This window comes from Neomonachus schauinslandi, unplaced genomic scaffold (genome assembly GCF_002201575.2).
Source record: "Neomonachus schauinslandi unplaced genomic scaffold, ASM220157v2 HiC_scaffold_643, whole genome shotgun sequence".
Lineage (NCBI taxonomy): Eukaryota > Metazoa > Chordata > Mammalia > Carnivora > Phocidae > Neomonachus > Neomonachus schauinslandi.
In genome coordinates this window covers 1-17118 of record NW_025409333.1, presented here as the reverse complement: position 1 = coordinate 17118, position 17118 = coordinate 1, and the positions used below count along the sequence as shown (strand labels likewise).

General features: G+C 59.1%; 4 protein-coding genes across 5 annotated transcripts; 2 read left to right on the top strand and 2 right to left on the bottom strand.

The window, feature by feature from the left end:
- The first annotated feature begins 324 nt into the window (after positions 1-324).
- LOC110593975 (retina and anterior neural fold homeobox protein 2) lies at positions 325-1601 on the top strand. Its single transcript, XM_021705428.2, has 2 exons — positions 325-540; positions 1263-1601. The coding sequence occupies exons 1-2, from the start codon at positions 325-327 to the stop codon at positions 1599-1601; spliced, it is 555 nt and encodes a 184-aa protein (XP_021561103.1).
- Positions 1602-2483: 882 nt separating this feature from the next.
- On the bottom strand, positions 2484-5555 carry LOC110593894 (39S ribosomal protein L54, mitochondrial). Its single transcript, XM_021705332.2, has 3 exons — positions 5409-5555; positions 4584-4749; positions 2484-3936 (listed from the first exon to the last, which is right to left on the bottom strand). The coding sequence occupies exons 1-3, from the start codon at positions 5524-5526 to the stop codon at positions 3804-3806; spliced, it is 417 nt and encodes a 138-aa protein (XP_021561007.1). The 5' UTR covers positions 5527-5555; the 3' UTR covers positions 2484-3803.
- A 790-nt stretch (positions 5556-6345) lies between these two features.
- Positions 6346-13610, top strand: LOC110593815 (amyloid-beta A4 precursor protein-binding family A member 3). Of its 2 annotated transcripts, XM_021705201.1 has the most exons (11): positions 6346-6469; positions 7116-7718; positions 7807-7846; positions 10846-10991; positions 11140-11226; positions 11315-11476; positions 11901-12080; positions 12161-12373; positions 12965-13084; positions 13180-13320; positions 13409-13589. In XM_021705201.1, exons 2-11 carry the CDS (start codon positions 7143-7145, stop codon positions 13478-13480), a joined length of 1737 nt encoding a protein of 578 aa, XP_021560876.1. In that variant the 5' UTR covers positions 6346-6469; positions 7116-7142; the 3' UTR covers positions 13481-13589. The 2 variants fall into 2 exon arrangements, with proteins under 2 accessions (XP_021560876.1, XP_021560875.1); XM_021705200.1 differs by having other exon boundaries at positions 13180-13610.
- A 106-nt stretch (positions 13611-13716) lies between these two features.
- Positions 13717-16547, bottom strand: LOC123323747 (tight junction protein ZO-3-like). Its single transcript, XM_044912223.1, has 7 exons — positions 16535-16547; positions 16368-16438; positions 15793-16003; positions 15610-15710; positions 15166-15429; positions 14324-14370; positions 13717-13945 (listed from the first exon to the last, which is right to left on the bottom strand). The coding sequence occupies exons 1-7, from the start codon at positions 16545-16547 to the stop codon at positions 13843-13845; spliced, it is 810 nt and encodes a 269-aa protein (XP_044768158.1). The 3' UTR covers positions 13717-13842.
- Positions 16548-17118: the final 571 nt, after the last annotated feature.

Genomic DNA, 17118 nt, shown 5'->3' with positions numbered 1-17118 from the left:
AGGTGGATGGACAGACAGCCCAAAGCTGAGCTGCAGGTCGATGGAGGCCGTTAGGGAGAGCTCGAGTGGGAAAGTGGGAATAGAGGTGGAGGGACAGACACACAGGGAGAAGAGGAGACGCACGGAGAGCGAGAGCATCCCTGGTGGACGGGGAGGCGGGGAGGCTGAATGAATGCAGGCCCCAGCGCGTGTCTCCCCGGCGCATCTCACCCCAGGCCCGGCAGAGGCTGGGGGCTCCCCTGCCCTCCCAGCTGGCAGTCCCTGCTGCTGTCTCACTGCCTTCTGTCCTGCTGCCGCCCGGCCAGGTGGGGGTGCGGAGAAGCCATGTTCCTGAGCCCCTGTGAGGGGCCGGCGGCAGAGGGTGGGGGGCCGGGCCCGGGCGAGGAGGCCCCCAAGAAGAAGCACCGGAGGAACCGCACGACCTTCACCACGTACCAGCTGCACCAGCTGGAGAGGGCATTCGAGGCCTCCCACTACCCAGACGTTTACAGCCGCGAGGAGCTAGCGGCCAAGGTGCACCTGCCCGAGGTGCGCGTGCAGGTGAGGGCACCCCACAGCCCAGGGAGGGAGCCAGAGCCGGATCGGGACCCTCCCAGTGTGTAGGCATCTCCAAGCTGGGAAGGCTTCCCAGAGGAGGGGATGTGGGACTGGGACCTTGGTGTTTGAGTCGAGGTTTTCCAGTTAGAAAGCAGAAAGGGTTGGGGCATCTGGCTGGCTCGGCAGGTAGAGCGTGTGACTCTTGACCTCAAGGTTGTGAGTTCGAGCCTCACGTTGGGTGTAGAGATTAAAAATAAAATCTTAAAAAGAGAGAGAGAAAGAACAGGTGATCTCTAAGCATCCAGGAGTGTGCGCTGAGCTGTGGAGGGGTTACACTGGAGGCGTTTCCAGCCGGTGCGAAGCTGGGGGACGGAGAGGCAGAGCGCAGCCGAGACAGAGCTCGTGAAGGGCGTCCAGTGCCGAGCCGAGCGGCTCAGACCCGGTGCCCAGGGCCGAGAGAGGCCGTGGAGCCTGAGGGGCTGGGCAGAGTGGTGAGGAGAGCTTAGCTTCAGGAGACTTGGGGCTGATTTGATGGGGGCCCTGAGGGGATCCTTCGCTCGAGGCAGGTAACACTATGTTGGCACTGCAGCAGGTGGGAGTCAGGCTGGACAGCAGGCAGAACCCTGCAAAGCTGGGAGCCCCAAAGGACACAGTGGGGTGGGGAAGAGTGGGCTGGCTCCTCCCCACGGGCCCTGAACCGGGAGCACCCCTCTCACTACCTCCAGGTGTGGTTCCAGAACCGCCGGGCCAAGTGGCGCCGCCAGGAGCGTCTGGAGTCAGGCTCCGGGGCTGTGGCAGCCCCAAGGCTCCCCGAGGCCCCAGCACTGCCGTTTGCCCGCCCCCCAGCCATGCCACTGCCCCTGGAGCCCTGGCTGGGCCCCGGGCCCCCGGCCGTGCCAGGCCTCCCGCGCCTCCTGGGGCCGGGGCCCGGGCTGCAGGCATCCTTCGGGCCCCATGCCTTTGGTCCGGCCTTCACGGAGAGCTTCACCCTGGAGGAGGCATCCCTGCGGCTGCTGGCCAAGGAGCATGCACAGGCTCTGGACAGGGCCTGGCCACCGGCCTGAGTCTGGGGCCCAGCTAGCCCTCTCATCTCGGCCTGTCCATGGCCACCCATGCCGGTCCCCTCAACCACCTCCTCAGCCTGCCCTGCAGGGAGACTGGTACTGTCTCAGGAAGGAAATGGCCTGGCCTGGGGCCTCAGCCTCCCCGTCTGCCAGACGGGCGTGGGGTGGATGGTGAGGCTCTGGAACAGTAAGGCTGCCATCACAAGCCACTCTGTGCCCAGGTCCCCCGCCCGCGCCTCGTCCTTCACAGCCAAGCCCCGGCTCTTGGGCCTCCTGCTGAGAAATTCCCTGCTTTCACTGCGTGCTCCCATGTGCCTGTCCTGGGCCCATCGTTTTACCCCTTGATGACCACTCAGCTGGACTCGAGGACAAGGAGGCCATCGAGGGCAAGGAACAGGGTGTGACCAGGCTTGGGGCTGGCCTAGTGTCAGGATGACAGGGGACCTCCCCGTGGGACGGGGCAGCGTGGGTCAGGACAGGAGGGGAGGGGCTCAAGGGCAGAAGCTGCAAGTGACCAGCACCCTGCCTTTGAGCTCTGTCCACGAAGTGACCATAGGCTCACTTCTGAGTCCTCACACCAGTGCACACCACTGGGGTTCAAGCTAGTCTGCTCTTCTCGGTTCACTTGGCATCTCATACGCGAGTCCCATGGCCATGTCTTCTTTACCTTGTGGCAGCTGGGTCAATCGCCTGCCCACCCACCCACCATCCATCCATCCATCATGTAATGCGGACATGATGGTGAACAGACAAAAATGCCTGCCCTGATGGAGCCGCCACTCCAGTGGGAGAAAGAAGCACAATTAAATAAATACATACGTACGTAAAACACCAGCTGGTTGTAAGTGCTGAGAAAATAAAACCACAAGAGGCAATCCTGAGTGTGTGGCAGGATTACAGTTTAACAGGGTGCTTGGGGGCCTCTTGGAGGTGACATCAGAGAACTGGAGAAGGTAAAAGAGCGAGCCACGGGAACACCTGCGGGAAGAGCCACCCAGGCAGCGGGAATGGCATGTTCAAAGGCCCTGGGGCAGGACCAGCCTGGTGTGTGGGAGGAACCACCAGGTACCCCTGGGGCTGAAGTAGAGTGAGCGAGGTGCCAGCAGGGAGGTGACAGGAGGCAGGTCTGGCCAGGTCTTGTGGCCATTACAACTTTGTTTCTACCCTGAGAGCCATGGGGATCCACGGGAGGGTTGGGACCTGCTCTGGGCGGGCCACCAGGGAGGGCAGGTAATCCGACTGGCAGAGTCCTCCTAAGAGGATGAGGGCTCTCTGTTTCCTGGGACGAGGCAGAATTAGTCCCCAGCCCCACCCAGCCCGCTAGACCAGATAGCACAGAGGAGCCTGGGGGGCCCCTGGTCCAGCCCCCCAGGTGGTGCCCGCATTCTGCCACTCCACCCCCTGCGGCCGCATGCCCTCTCGGGCCTCACCCCAGGGCCCCACGATCCTCCCCGAGCCAGGCAGGGCAGAAGCTAGGCCTGCTAGGAGCTGGTTCTCACTCAGGCTGTGGGTCGGGTTCCTGGTGCCAAATGCAAGACTCCCGGATGCATTTCCTGGTGGGGTGGGCACGGGGGAGGTTGAGCCCTGGGTACTAGTGGGGTGACAGGAGGACAGTGGGTACACCTAGGTCCTGGGGCTCAACTGGCCAATGCAGAGAACACATGACCTTGGTAAAGGAAGGAAAAGGAAGTCCCTTCCCTCTGGCTGGGCTTGCTAAACTGGGTAGGGGGTGTCAACCAGGAGTCCTGGGGCCACCCCTGTCCAGAACTACCCACTGGGGCTACAAGGACCCAGAGCCAGAGAGAGCCGTCACCTGGATACCGAAGCCCGAGTCCAGCGACCTGAAGGCAGAGCCCGCCCTGGACGCTTCAGTCTCTCTCTCATGTTCGGATAGTTTGGAACGGGTTTGAGTCCCTTGTGACCGAGATGGCGTGTCTGGAAAAACCTCCCCCTGGAGCCAATGGCCTGAGGCACCCCCCTGCCCGCCCACCCAGACAGCAGCCAGGGCCCTGATCCAGCCTCGCCGTGGGGACCAAACAGGCACCAGGTCAGGGGTCTCCTCTGTTCTCAGAAAACCCTGTTTTCTCCAGGAAAATAAAGTCTTCCGTGGGGGCTGGGTGGAGAAGATGTTCTGCACCGCGGGGGTCCTCCTTCGGGGCCTGGTGAGGCCGCCGGTGGCTGCAGGCGGCCGGCCCCTCCCCGCTAGAACTTCTGGTTCTTGCTCAGACGGTTATGACGCCAGATGTTGTGTTTTCGCAGCAGCCGCCAGTACTCCCGGCTCTCGGGGTCCAGCTCCTCTAGCTTCTTGGGGGGGCCCACGTTCATCTGGAACAGCCTGCCGTGGCGTGGGCAGGAGTCAGGGAGGCAGGGCAGACCCCCAGAGGTCCCCCACCCCGGGCACCGTGGGCAGAGGTGGCAGCAGGATGGGCCCCCCAGCCACATGGTGGCGGCATGATCCCGGGGCACGCCCTCCCACCCCGAGCTGGGTTCCTGGCTGTGGAAAAGCTGCCCCATCCCAGTGGCGCTGGTACTGGAGGTGGGCACACACCAAGTCTTGTGCTGCCTCCTGGCCATCGTCTGTGCCGGGAACACCTCCCCACCCACCCGCTCAACCTTTCGGAAGCTTCCCTAAGCTTTAAGGATCAGCACAGGTCAATGGCTTCAATGTCCTGCTACTGGTCCTGGGGCCAAGAGCGAAATCTTCCCTGTATCCCCCCTGGCCCTGCAAAGGCCAAGATCCATCCCCTCCCTGCCCCATCTCCCTCTATTCTCCACCTTCACGTCCTGCTGTTCTGCTAACAAACCAGGTGCAGTCCTGCCCCAGGGCCTTTGCACGGACTCTTCCCTCTACCTTTAAAGCTCCTTCCACCCACTCAGGTCTTGAGTCACGGCTCCCCTCCCCAGGGAGGCCCTATGGAAACCTCAGATCTGAGACCTTGCCCTGGCATGCGCTCTCGGGGCTCTCCAGCCTGGCTCACTCACCACTCGGGGTACTCCGCGTCTGGCTTCAGGACCACGTCCTGGCCCTCCTTGTAGATGTTGACACCCATGGCATGTGTGGTGAGTCGGACGGGGTCTGTGCACACGTCTGGGTCCTTCAGGGCCTCACTGGCCACTCCACCTTTGCCGCCTTTGCCCCCCTTCATGACTGGGGGGTGGGAGAGAGTCATTTCTGCCAGCTGCGTCTTCGGGAGGCTGGCCTTCCCTTCTGACCCCTCTTTCTCCAGGTGGACCCCGGCCCCTGACTAGACGGTCTGCTGCACCCAAGATGATTTTAAGTGGGACGTGGATACTGCATTAAACACTGACGCTTACAGTGACCAGGTCATTGCTTTCCAATTCTGTTTATCTCACGGAAAAAGGGCTGGTATGCGTCTTGAAGGCCCCACATTTTGTCAATTCCCTCCTTCCAACAAAGGAGGTCAGGCCAGGCTATACCCGGGTGATTCTGCCTTTGCTTCAGTGGCTAAACCTCAGCTGGGCCCCACTGCGTCCTCAAAGTTCCGGTGGCGACTTGCTCAAGATCACATAGTGCCTTTAAAAGGCCCAGCCAGGACTGGAACCCAAGCTCAGGACACCGCCCCCCCCCCCCCCCCCGGCCACCGCAAGAAAAACACCCCGCACCTGCGCAGTGAGTCCAATCACGGCCCAGGTACCTCAAACTGCGCCTGCGCACATAGCTCAGCGCCTGCCTCTTTGCGCTTGCGCACTGATTCTAGGAAGCACCTCCCAAGCCAGCGCCTGCGCACTACTAACTCCCCAATGTCCCAAACCTCTCCCCTCTGGGTCCCTCTTAACCCAGCTCACCCGGTCTCTTGGCATAACCCCGTACCAGGAGCCTTCCAGGCTCGGCAGGGACCGGGAGCTCCCGGGCCCGCCAGCCGGCCCAGGTCCACGTAGCCCCAAAGAGACGTCTGGCCGCCATGACGTATGCTGACTGCCGGCACGTGCCCTTTTCCGGGAGACGACAGCGGCCAAGGGGTGCTTGGGAGTTGTAGGCTCCTAGAGATTTCTGGGAAATGTACTATTCCAGTCTTAGGCGTTCAGGGTGCCTTCTTTAAAACTTTTAGATATCCTGTTACTGTTAAGAGGGGACTTTCGAGATATTTCATTTACTTATTGCCCTTCTTCAGTTATCACTTACTTTAAGATCACGCCTTATGCATTCCTGATTCTATTCAATGAGCAATTAATGAAAGTCTAAAAGTAATTCGGGAATACCTAATAGACTCATTATATCCCAGCCCTTTTGCTAAATCCGTAACCAGCTCGATCTCGTTTAGTCCTCACAAGTAGGAGGTAGGTACTATTATTATCCCCAGTTTAATTGAGGAAGCGAAGCTCAGGGATGGAAAGTTAGGCCAGGACTTGCCATTCCGCCCCCCTACTGTGAGCGAAACCGGAAGTCCGTCTACATTAGGGTCCCTGCGCTGCTTCCGGTGTCTCTCGAGTAGAAAGAGACCGCCTCTCACTTTAATATTTCCCAGTCCCATTTCTTCCTATCTGCCATCCGTTGGAATCATGCCCACAGCCGTAGATGGCAGGCAGTGATCACTAATCCCAATTTGTAATTGAGGAAATAGGTCCAGAGGCCAGCCGGGACTCCCACTCTGTGTAAACTGAGGCCCGGGATTCGAACCCTTGATTCCGACACCTAGCGCTCCCGCACGGCGAGGCTAGCTGGGAGAACTACATTTCCCAGCAGGCCCCCGCAAACGCGCGCAAGCCCAGTAGGTCCGAGAGCTGCGCGGACAGACCTGCCGGCGCCGCGGCCGGGAATCGGCGAGCCGCGGCGGGTGGAGGACTGTCCGGCTGGGGGCGTGGGGTTCTGGGGGGCCTCGCGGTCTGAGGCCACCTCGGTTTGGAAAGTGAGTGTCCCGGCGGGGGCAGAGCGGGGTCTGGAGCTGGCGGCTAAAGAAGGGGGTCTGAAGTCTTGAGGCTGGGGTCTGCGAGAGGACCGGGGTCTTAACTCCTAGCTTTAGGTGGAGTTACGTCTTCAGGCTGGGTTCTGAGGTCCGGGTCAGAGTCCGGGGTTGATCTTGAGTGTGGCATTGGAAGTTTTGAGAGTAGGCTCTGCTTTCTGGCGTCTTGGAGCTCTAGTATTAAGTCTGGGGTCCTGGATCTAGTCTTAGGCTGAGGTCCTGAGTCCGAGGTCTCGGGGACCTGCACCTACCGGGTCTGTATAGTCAGGCTGTGTCTCCAGCCTGGGTTACACGACGCGGTGGGGGGAGACTTGGAAGAACCAAGTCTGGGGGAACAGGGTCCACGGGTGGGGAGAGGCCTGGGCTGACAGGTACAGGGGAGTACTCTGGGGTTCGGAGCCTATGAAGCCACTGTCTTACAACTGCCTGTTCTGCATCTTGATTTCCTCTTCTATAAATTGGAGATCATAGCGGACCCTTCCTTGCAGGGTATGGTGGGGATTAAATTCTGTGTTCTACATGAACAGCACCCACCTAGAGCTTGGCACCACGTTGGCAGTCAGGAAATCTTATCTTTGAATCTCTCTTTCAGATGTTGGCCTGAGCCTGGGGTCCAGGCATGGAATTCCTGACAACTTCCCAGTCTCCCTCAGGCCCTCCAGCTATGGACTTGGAGGAGCCCAGGGACACAATTTCAGCTTCCCAGGACCTCACCCCCAACTGCCAGTGGGACCCGGTGCCGGGACGGTCCGGCAGCCTGAGTCAGATGGAACTTGATGGGCCAAGTGTTGAGGACCTGGTGCAACAGTTTGAGGCTCTGCCTGGTGATCTGGTGGGCTTGTCGCCGGATGGACCTCCCTGCCCCTTGCACGTGGCCACGGGCCACGGCCTGGCCTCCCAGGACGTTGCTGATGCCCATGGGCTCTTGTCTGCCGAGGCCGGCCGGGACGACCTGCTGAGCCTTTTGCACTGCCAGGAATGCCCTCCTTCCCAGTCTTGTCCCAAGGAGCCTCCGGACCCTGCCCCTCGCCCGCTGCAGCCCCCTGAGGACCCAGATGGAGATACCAGTGCCCCGGAATGGGCGGAGGGAGCTTCTGCCGAGCATGGCGGCAGCAGGAGCTCAAGCAGCTCCCCGGAACCATGGCTGGAGACGGTACCTCTGGTTGCTCCTGAAGAACCGCCTGCCAGTACCCAGGTAGAGCCTGTCCCGCCCCCCAGGCTGCCTCTGCTGCCAGGAACCAAGCCAGGGGACTCAGTCCTGCCCCTCTTCTGTCTTCTTCCAGAGCCCCAAGACCCTGGTGCCATACCCTGCCCTCCAGGAGGGTGAGTGTCCTGCCCACCCTGGCCCCAGGGACTTAGCAATTTCAGAATCGCCCCAATCAGGCTTCTCCCAAAATGGCATAAAGTTTGCCAGTAAGGAGTTGTTTCTAGAGAGGCTCCGAGGTTGGTTGAGTAGATTCCAGATGGTCTGGGAGGGGAGAGAGAGTGGTGAGAATGTTCTAGAATGAATAGGGGACGGAAGGGCATGTGTGGCATTTTAGCATGGTTCTAGAGCAGGGCTTGGCAAATTACCACCTGCGATCAAATCCAACCCACCTGTTCTGGCATGTCTTGTGGGTTTTACATTTTTAAGTGGTTGGAAAAAAACAGAATAGTATTTCTTGATGCATGAAAACAATGTGCAACTCAAATTTCAGTGTCCAGAAATAAAGTTTTATTGAGACACCGTCATGCCCATTCATTTACGTATTGTCTACCGTGGTTTTCATGTTACAGTGGCCAGGTTGAGTAGTTGCAGCGCAGACCATCTGGCCCACAAAGACAAACGTATTTACTGTTGGGCCCCCTGCGTAAAAAGTTTGTCAATCTTGGGATGCCTGAATGGCTCAGTCACTTAAGTGTCTAACTCTTGAGCTCAGCTCAGGTCTTGATCTCAGGGCTGTGAGTTCAAGCCCCACGTTGGGCTCCAGGCTGGGTGTGGAGCCTGCTTTAAAAAAAAAAAAAAAGTTTCTCAATTTCTGCCCTGAAAGCATGGAAAGAACCAGTTCTGGGCACCTAGAATGTTCCAGGATTTCCCCTCAAATTACCTGAGGCTGTAAGTCAAAGAGCAAGTTTTATGGTTGTGGGAAAGTGAAGCTGGTTTGGACTTACAGTTCCAAGAAGGTGCTGGAATCATGGGTGGAGCCATGACTCACCTTGGGAGTTCCAGAATTTGGCCTTGGTTCTAGATTAAAAGAACCTGGGCTGATAGTGTTCTAGAATGGTGAACAGAGCTGTCTAGACTGGGGGTTTCGTAATCATGGGGTGAATAGAGCTTTCTACGATTCTAGCTCAGGGGGTGTTCTAGCACTGTGGACAGGGCTGTCTGATTCCAGAGTAATCAAAAAGTTCTAGAGTCGTGTTATACAATAGAATCATAATGTGAGTGATGTGTAACTTTTTTTAAAAAAGATTTTATTTATTTTGAAAGAGAGAGAGCGCGTGCATGCTAGCAGGGGGAGGGGCAGAGGCAGAGGGAGAGAGAAAAATCCCAAGCAGGGGTGCCTGGGTGGCTCAGTTTGTTAAGCATCTGCCCTTGGCTCAGGTCATGATCTCAAGGTCCTGGGATCGAGCCCCACGTTGGGCTCCCTGCTTCTCCCTCCCCCTCTGTCGCTCCCCCTGCTTGTGCCTACTCTCTCTCTCAAATACACAAATAAAATCTTAAAAAAGAAAAAAAGAAAATCCTAAGCAACCTCCCTGCTGAGCGTGGAGCTCGACACAGGGCTCGATCCCATGACCCTGAGATCATGACTTGAGCTGAAATCAAGAGTCAGATGTTCAAACAGCTGAGCCAGCCAGGCACCCCTGTGTGTAACTTTTAATTTCCTAGTTATCTGCTTTAAAAAATAAACATCGGGGTGCCTGACTGGCTCGGTCAGAGGACGTGCGACTCTTGATCTCGGGGTCATGATTTCGAGCCCCACTTTGGGTGTAGAGATTACTTAAAAAACAAAAACTTAAAAAAAAAAAAACAGGAAAAAGTAATAACATTTTAATTAACTCAATCTATATAAGGTGTCGTTTCCACATATAATCAATATCTTATAATTATTTTACCCTTTTCTCATACTAAATTTTTAAAATCCAGTGTGCATTTTCAGGTGCCACATTTCAGGTGCCCAATCCCCACACGTGCCTGGCTGCTAGCATATTGGATGGTGCGGTTCTAGAACCCCAGAGTGGAGTTCTGTTGTTCCAGAATCTTAGATCACGAAAGAGAATGGGCAGAACAGGCTATAGTTTAAATTTACTTCGAATCATCCAGAGCTGGGGCCTGCGCCTGCAGTTCTAACCCAAAAAAGCAACCACTCCTGGTTAGGACATTCTGGGAGAACTGGCTGGTTCTAGATTACTCAGGGAATTACGGAGCTCGACGGCAGAGTTCTGTGTGGTTCTGGGCTAGGTTGGTGGAATTCTAGAACTATGTGCAGAGTAGTCCATTTTTGGACTACTCAGATCATTCTTAGACTCACTGGGGACAGCTGAGGTGTCCCGACTATTTGAGGATGTTCTAGAACCATAGGAAGAGCTACCCAATGCCATCATGATTAAGAAGTTACAGAATCACAGAGTGGGAAAATGTGGTTCTGGAGGTGTGCTGATTTCTAGACCCTGCAGAATTCTGTGGTTTGAGAGCTGTCAGGGAGCTCTAGAACCACAAATGGAAGCCATTTGGGGTTCTGGATGGTGTGAGTTTTAAACATGTGAGACATTGTCTCTTCCTACTCTGATTGGGCAGTTCTACAACTATGGAGTAGAGTTGTCTCCAGTCCTGGGCTGACAAGGGAGAAATCTAGAACAGTGGGCAAGGCTAAATGGCTTCAGATTGATTCGGGGGATTCCAGAACCATTGAGTACAGGTGACTATGGTTTTATGATGTTGCTGGTTTTAGAAATGGGACTGCCTGGTTCTAGCCTGATGACAGAATTCTAGAAACACAAGGTGGAGGTGCCTGAAGGCTAGAGCGGTTTTTGGATCCTGCCGTGGTTCTAGACTCTCAGAGGGCTCCTGACACTGGGTCCTCTGCCCTGGAGTCCTTGAGCCGTGGACAGAGTTCACCTGGCTCTAGACCAACAAGAGGCTGTGGATGTCTGTGGCTCCTGCTAATGGGATGGTTCTGGAACAGTGGGCGGATGTGTGTGGCTCAAGAGCGCTAAGCCATGGGGTAGAACACTGTGCTTCCAGACCACTGAGGGAGCCAAGACCCAGGGCAGAGCCCGTGGGGTTGGACATGCGTGGCTCAGGGCTCACAGGGGCTGACCCTCCTCACTGTTGCCTTTAGTACCTGGTCCCTGTGACCATGAAGACCTCCTAGACGGTGTCATATTTGGGGCCAAATACTTGGGCTCCACCCAGCTGGTGTCCGAGCGGAACCCACCCCCCAGCACACGCATGGCCCAGGCCCGGGAGGCGATGGACCGTGTCAAGGTGAAGCCAGGGCTGGGCAGGTGGGGTTCCCTGGGGCCAGTGGGCGGGTGGGTGGGTGGGCTGCCGGCCAGGTCCTCCAAGGCCCCTGGAGCCCAGCGCGGCAGAGGCTGGGTCTTCGTGGGCCTCCACCTCCCACCCACCCCCACAGGCCCCTGATGGGGAGACCCAGCCCATGACGGAAGTGGACCTCTTTGTGTCCACCAAGAGGGTCAAGGTTCTGACGGCCGACTCCCAGGTACGGGGCCAGGCCCGGCCTCCGGGGGGCAGGGGCCCCGCCCAGCGTCCGCACAGCCCGCCCAGGCCTGGTCTCCCCCCTGCTCCAGGAGGCCATGATGGACCACGCCCTGCAGACCATCTCCTACATTGCTGACATTGGCAGCGTGCTAGTGCTCATGGCCAGGCGGCGGCTGGCGCGGCGGCCGGCATCCCAGGCCCACAGCCATAGGCTTTACAAGATGCTCTGCCACGTCTTCCACTCCGAGGACGTGAGCAGCCCCGCTCTGGGCGTCCTGGGGGAGAGGGGGACTCGGGCCGGCCCCACCCTCTTCCAGAGCCCATCTGGCCACACTGTCACCACAGCATCCTTCCATTGGTCCTCGGCGCGGGCCGCTGTCTCCCTTCCCACCCCCGAAGCCCCTGGTCCTTCCCGTAAGCCTTGGAGACTGGCAGCCGACCCCTGAACCTCCCCGCTCCGGGCCTGTCTCCCTCCCCTCCCCTTGCCCCCCATAGATTCCCCAAGACGGGCTGGTTTCCACAGTCCCCGAAGCCACAGGGCATCGCGCTGTCTCCTGGGAATCCTGCGCCCCGTGGGGGTGGGAGGGCTTGGCTCTGAGGACGCCGGAGGGTTTGGGGGACCTGAAGGAGGTGGGTGGGACACCCCCCCGAGAGATGCTGCCCATCGGCCTCCAGGCCCAGCTCATCGCTCAGGCCATTGGCCAGGCCTTCACTGTGGCCTACAGCCAGTTCCTTCAGGAAAGCGGCGTCGACCCCAACCAGGTGGGCGCCCAGCAGAGCCAGGGCGCCGCGGGCCCTGGCCACCTCCACAATGGGGACCTCGACCACTTCTCCAACAGCGAGAACTGCAGGGAGGTGAGCAAGCAGGCTGGTGGCCCCCGCCAGCCCCCCAACAGAGCAGCCCTCATGCCGCCCACCCCTTGTCCCCCTCCCAGGTGTGCATCGAGAAGCGCCGGGGTGAGGGCCTGGGCGTGGCCCTGGTGGAGTCGGGCTGGGGCTCTCTGCTGCCCACGGCTGTCATCGCCAACCTGCTGCATGGGGGTCCCGCCGAGCGCTCAGGGGCCCTCAGCATCGGGGACCGCCTCACTGCCATCAATGGGACCAGCCTGGTGGGGCTGCCCCTGGCCGCCTGCCAGGCCGCCGTCCGCGTGAGTCCCCTGCAGGGTAGCCGGGTGCCCTTCCCTGGTGCGGTCCAGAAGGCGCAAGGTAGAGCATGAAGTCCTACCCGCGCCGGTGTGCTCAAGGAGATGGAGCCTTGGAGAGGGCACGCTACTGGTCCGGGGGGGCCTTGATGGGGTGAGGGCAGGATTTGAACCCAGGCGGTCTAGCTGCAGGGTCGGGAGCCTTCCTCTCTGCCCCGAGGCAGCCAGTGTGTTCTTGAGTCTTGACCCTTGTTGCCGGCTGGGGAAACTGAGGCCCGGAGCAGGGAAGGACCTGGCCAGGTTAGAAGGGCAGGCCGGACATGGTCCACGCAGCATGTTACGTTTGAGTGTGGCAGACGCTGCTAGAAATGTGCTCTCGACAGGGAAATTGAGGCCACAGATAAGGAGGGGAGAGGTCACCGCTCTGACCCGAGGCCGCCCAGCTTGAGTCTGTGTTCTTAACTGCTTCTCAAGGGGTCTTCTAGAATCTAGAGCCTTGACTCTGAAGCTCCATTTCACGAGTGGGTAAACTGAGGCCCCAGGGGGCTGCAGTGTACCGAGAGGCCCCGCTAGGCCAACAGCCCGTGTCCTGCACAGGAGGTGAAGTCACAGACCTTGGTGACCCTCAGCATCATCCACTGCCCGCCGGTCACCACAGCCATCATCCGCCGGCCCCACGCCCGTGAACAGCTAGGCTTCTGCGTGGAGGACGGCATCGTGAGACCCCAGCCCCAGGACGGGGTCGGGGGGTGGGACTGGTGGCCCCGAGCACGGCCGCCTGAGCAGCCGCGGCCCCTCCCTGTCCCCTCCAGATCTGCAGTCTCCTCCGGGGCGGCATCGCAGAGCGCGGGGGCGTGCGTGTGGGGCACCGCATCATCGAGATCAACGGGCACAGCGTGGTGGCCACGCCGCACGCCCGCATCATCGAGCTGCTCACCGAGGCCCACACGGAGGTGTGTGGGCAGCGGGTGGGCGGGGGCGGGGGCCCTCCTGCCAGTGCGGGCCCGGCCCGAGCCGCCGGCCTTCTCTCTGGCCCCCCAGGTCCACATCAAAATGATGCCGGCCGCCACCTACCGCCTGCTCACCGGCCAGGAGCAGCCCGTGTACCTGTGACCAGCCACCAGCGCCCCCCTCCCTCCCTCCCTCTGCTGTGCCTTAGCCCCAGCAGCCCTGGGAACCCGTCTGCGGGGCCTCCAGGGCTTCTTGGCGCCGTGTTATTTTCTGATGTAAAACATTAAATGCTTAAAAAAAATGGGCAAAATCTTGGATTGAGGTCTGTGGGGTTGAGAGAGGAAAAATAGGACCGACTCTCACTCCGTGTGCTTCCCAGAAATCTCCAGAAGCCAGTGTTGTGAAAATACTCTATTTATTAAAGACTGGCAGAAGGAAGTGGGGTTCTAGGTTCTGAATGGGAAATCGAGTCCCAGCGCCAGTGGGGAGAAAGGAATATGGGTCAGCTGGCCACCTGGGAGGGGTCACAGGTCAGTAGCCGGACCCCAGTCATAGCCGTCCTCGTCAGAGGACTCCATATCTCGAGCTCGTGTAAACTTCTTCTTCAGGGCCTCCCGCCCGTAGGTCCTGGGGATCAGGAAACAGAGGGGAGGCTGTGGGCGGTGGGGAGGCTTGAACTACCCTTACCTGAGGCTGACTCTGCTAGGCACAATGGGTGTGGACAGAGATGAGCAGGACTGCTCATTTAGGGGTCAGGCCTCATTAACGAACTCCTACACATCCTTCAAAGCCCCATCTCATGTCTTCTCCTTCCAGAAGCTTTCCCAGTCTTCTGAGGAAGCGGGCCCTGACTACATGGGGTGGGATTGGCCCCTCTGCTTTCATCTCGCCCAGAAGGATGGGAGCACATTTAGACATAGCTTGGTTCTAGGTCCCTTCATCCCCTGAGCCTGAGTCCCAGGAAAAGGGCTGAGGGGCTCCAGTCTGGAGTACGGGGGCTCTTACCGCACGCTGTCCTGTCGCCACTGACCGTGGTGGGCGTGGCTGTCTACCTAGGAGTGGGGGAAAGGAGGTCAGCACTTCCCCCAAAGTAAGATAAACTGGAATGAAGAGCACCCCTGTCCCAACTCCCCACCTTGGCCCAGGCAGTGCTGCCCACGGGTTCTCTCCTAGCCCCACACAGGTCTGCAACTCGTCTCTAATTTTTAGTGAGAAGATATCCTGGGATGGGGGGGAAGGCCTTGGCTGAGATCCCCTAGCCTGTCGGCAAAGGAGGAGTTGGGTTTCCCATCTGCAAAATTCCTGAGGGCTGTTCATAAGTAAGTTCATATATGGAAAGTGCTCAGGATAGTGCCTGCCCCATAAGCAAGCTGCCATGGACCGTTGAGCAGGTCGGGTACTGCACAACTCCTGGGAGCACATCAGAGATTTGTACATTTTCACATTTAACTAAAGAGGGCCTGGAGGAAGGGGTACCTTTGTCAAATTTATAGAAAGGCACTGTGGGGGCTGAGGCAGCCTCACAAAGAATAAATACTATATAAATACTTGTTTTTGGTAAACACCCAAGTCGTATGGGCTGGGACTTGGGTAAGCGCACTGAGTTTAAACGACCACCTTGTGACGTCAAGATGTATCTATTCCATAAGGAAACACAGCGGTGGAAACATTTGTTTTAAGTTGTTCAGTGACCCATGCATTCAAATAGCCTAGGTCTGGGTCTGAGATACTGATCTCAGCAGAGAAGCTTCTGTTTGTTGATATCCTGGGGGGAAACAGGTTCCCGCACCGTGTGTCTCAGCCGCATCCCAAGACCCTTGCCAGGGCCACCCCCGTGCCCTGCTCACCTGGGCCCCTCGGGGACCGGAGGCTCTCCCATGATCCCGCAGGCTCTGGGGCTCATCCATGAGCACGGGCTCCGAGGACCGGGCCAGAGCTGGCGCCGGGGGACCCTCGTCCACGTCTGTGTGGGGCCCGCCCTCGCCGTCTGTGTAGCCCTCGCCATCTGTCTCGTAGTCGCTGTTGACCCGGCTGTCACAGCTCAGATCTGCAGAGCTGTCGGCCAGGCCGCGGTGAGGGAGCTCCAGGTTGTCCTCCGAGGAGTTGTCCAGCTGTGGGGCGGGGAGGCCAAGCTGAGCCAAGACCCCCGCCACCAAGCCAGGCCCTGCCTGATCTCAGACCAGATCCGCGACCCAGGACACCAGCCTTTGACCTCAGTCCCAAAACAGGTCAAGAGCCTGACCTCAGGCCAAATCTTGACCGCGGACACGCCCCCAGCCCTGACCCGGTACCTGGTCCTCGGCCGTCCAGATGGGCCGGGTCTGCTGCTCGCGGATGATGGCCTTGAGCTCCTCGTACCAACTGTCACTCGTGCCACGCAGGGGGATTGTGGCTGTGGGGAGGGGGCATCAGCACGGCGGAGAGACTCGGCCCAGGCCCCACCGCCGGCCCCGGGTCCCCAGCTCCCGGCCCACCCGTGAAGAGGTGTTCGCTGTGCTTCCGTAGCTTCTGGGCTTGCGTGTAGAGGCGGCGGGTGCTGCGGCGGGAGGCGGGCGCCAGCCACTGGCGTAGGGCCTTGAGGGCCGGGCGGCTCTCGGGGGCGCAGAAGACCACGATGGGGTAGTACTGCACGTAGTTGAGGCGTTCGACCGCTGACGGCGTCACGTCCAAGAGCGCGTGCTTGTTCTGGGCCCAGCCCGCAGTGGAGACGGTGGGGGGGGGGGGGTGGACAGACCGCAGAGACAGAGCAGGAGACGGGTCAAGAGGCAGGTCAAAGATCAGCTGATCAGAGATGCAGGTGAAGGGCCAAGGTCAAGGTGGGCCCCAGCCTCGCACCGCAGGCCGGCATGTCGGAGGGGTGGGGGTGGTGGGGGAGGCTGGGATAGCCCAGGGCTCGCCGCTGTGTCCCTCCCAAGCCCCCACATCACAACACCTCCCCGAGGGGCGCCGTGGGAGTCCCTGCTGTGCAGCATGGGGCAAGAACAGGTTGGAGACCTGGGCCTTGGTTTCCCCACCCTTGAAACAGGACCCACAGCAGGGCCCTGCTTACTTTCTCCGCGATCATGCGCACGGTGTCCAGCTTGATGATCTTGGAGGGGCTATCTGTCCTCAACACACTGTCTGTGGAGGGGAGAGAGAACCCGGCAGCTTCAGAAGGGCATCCCCCTGGCCACTCAAATTCAAGCCTCCCTGCCCCTCCCCCGCTCAAGAACCCACCATGGCTCCCCATCGCCCTGCGAGCAATCCTAACAACAGCAGCAGCCCCCCTAGCCATGTGCCTGACACTCACTGCACTCAGTCTCCCTGCTGACCGTGGCCTACACTGCTACTGACCCATCAGGCAGATGGGAGACAGCCTCAGGGACATAAGGTCACTGGCTCAGGGTCACAGAGCCAACACGGGGCAGGGTGAGGAGCCTCATTTGGAGTCTGTGTTCCAGACACTGGCTCTCCCAGACTTGACCCCAGCTCGAGGCCTTTGCTCAGACTGTGTCAAAGGAAGCTGCTCTCCCATCCCCCATCTGTCCTCTAGGACTTGAGATAGAGCACTGCTTCCTCCAGGAAGCCCTCTAGTATAGCCAGGCAGCTGAAGGGGGAGACCCGCCCTGCCCGGGGGGCCTAAAAGGAATGGGGGAAACACAACCTTACCTGTTTTTTTATTGTTATAAAACGTGCACAACATAAAATGTACCACCTCAACCGTCTTTTAGCGCACAGCTCAGCGGCATGAAGCACCCTCACACGGTCCTGCGACCACCCCCACCCTCCGTCTCCAGAACGTTCCATCTCCCCACACGGAG

Bases quoted from the DNA above. Each gene is read 5' to 3' on its own strand.
- LOC123323747 (XM_044912223.1), bottom strand. The intron at 16,004-16,367 runs GTAAGCAGGGCC...GGCTGGGCCCAG, and splicing joins TGCGCATGATCGCGGAGAAA to AACAAGCACGCGCTCTTGGA. The intron at 15,711-15,792 runs GTGGGCCGGGAG...CCCTCCCCACAG, and splicing joins CAGCGAACACCTCTTCACGG to CCACAATCCCCCTGCGTGGC.
- LOC110593815 (XM_021705200.1), top strand. From the start codon at position 7,143: ATGGAATTCCTGACAACTTCCCAGTCTCCCTCAGGCCCTCCAGCTATG. The intron at 12,081-12,160 runs GTGAGCAAGCAG...TCCCCCTCCCAG, and splicing joins ACAGCGAGAACTGCAGGGAG to GTGTGCATCGAGAAGCGCCG. The intron at 12,374-12,964 runs GTGAGTCCCCTG...TGTCCTGCACAG, and splicing joins CCTGCCAGGCCGCCGTCCGC to GAGGTGAAGTCACAGACCTT.
- LOC110593975 (XM_021705428.2), top strand. From the start codon at position 325: ATGTTCCTGAGCCCCTGTGAGGGGCCGGCGGCAGAGGGTGGGGGGCCG. The intron at 541-1,262 runs GTGAGGGCACCC...CACTACCTCCAG, and splicing joins TGCCCGAGGTGCGCGTGCAG to GTGTGGTTCCAGAACCGCCG.
- LOC110593894 (XM_021705332.2), bottom strand. From the start codon at position 5,526: ATGGCGGCCAGACGTCTCTTTGGGGCTACGTGGACCTGGGCCGGCTGG. The intron at 4,750-5,408 runs GTGAGCTGGGTT...CCCACCCCCCAG, and splicing joins GGGTTATGCCAAGAGACCGG to TCATGAAGGGGGGCAAAGGC. The intron at 3,937-4,583 runs GTGAGTGAGCCA...ACGCCACGGCAG, and splicing joins GACGCGGAGTACCCCGAGTG to GCTGTTCCAGATGAACGTGG.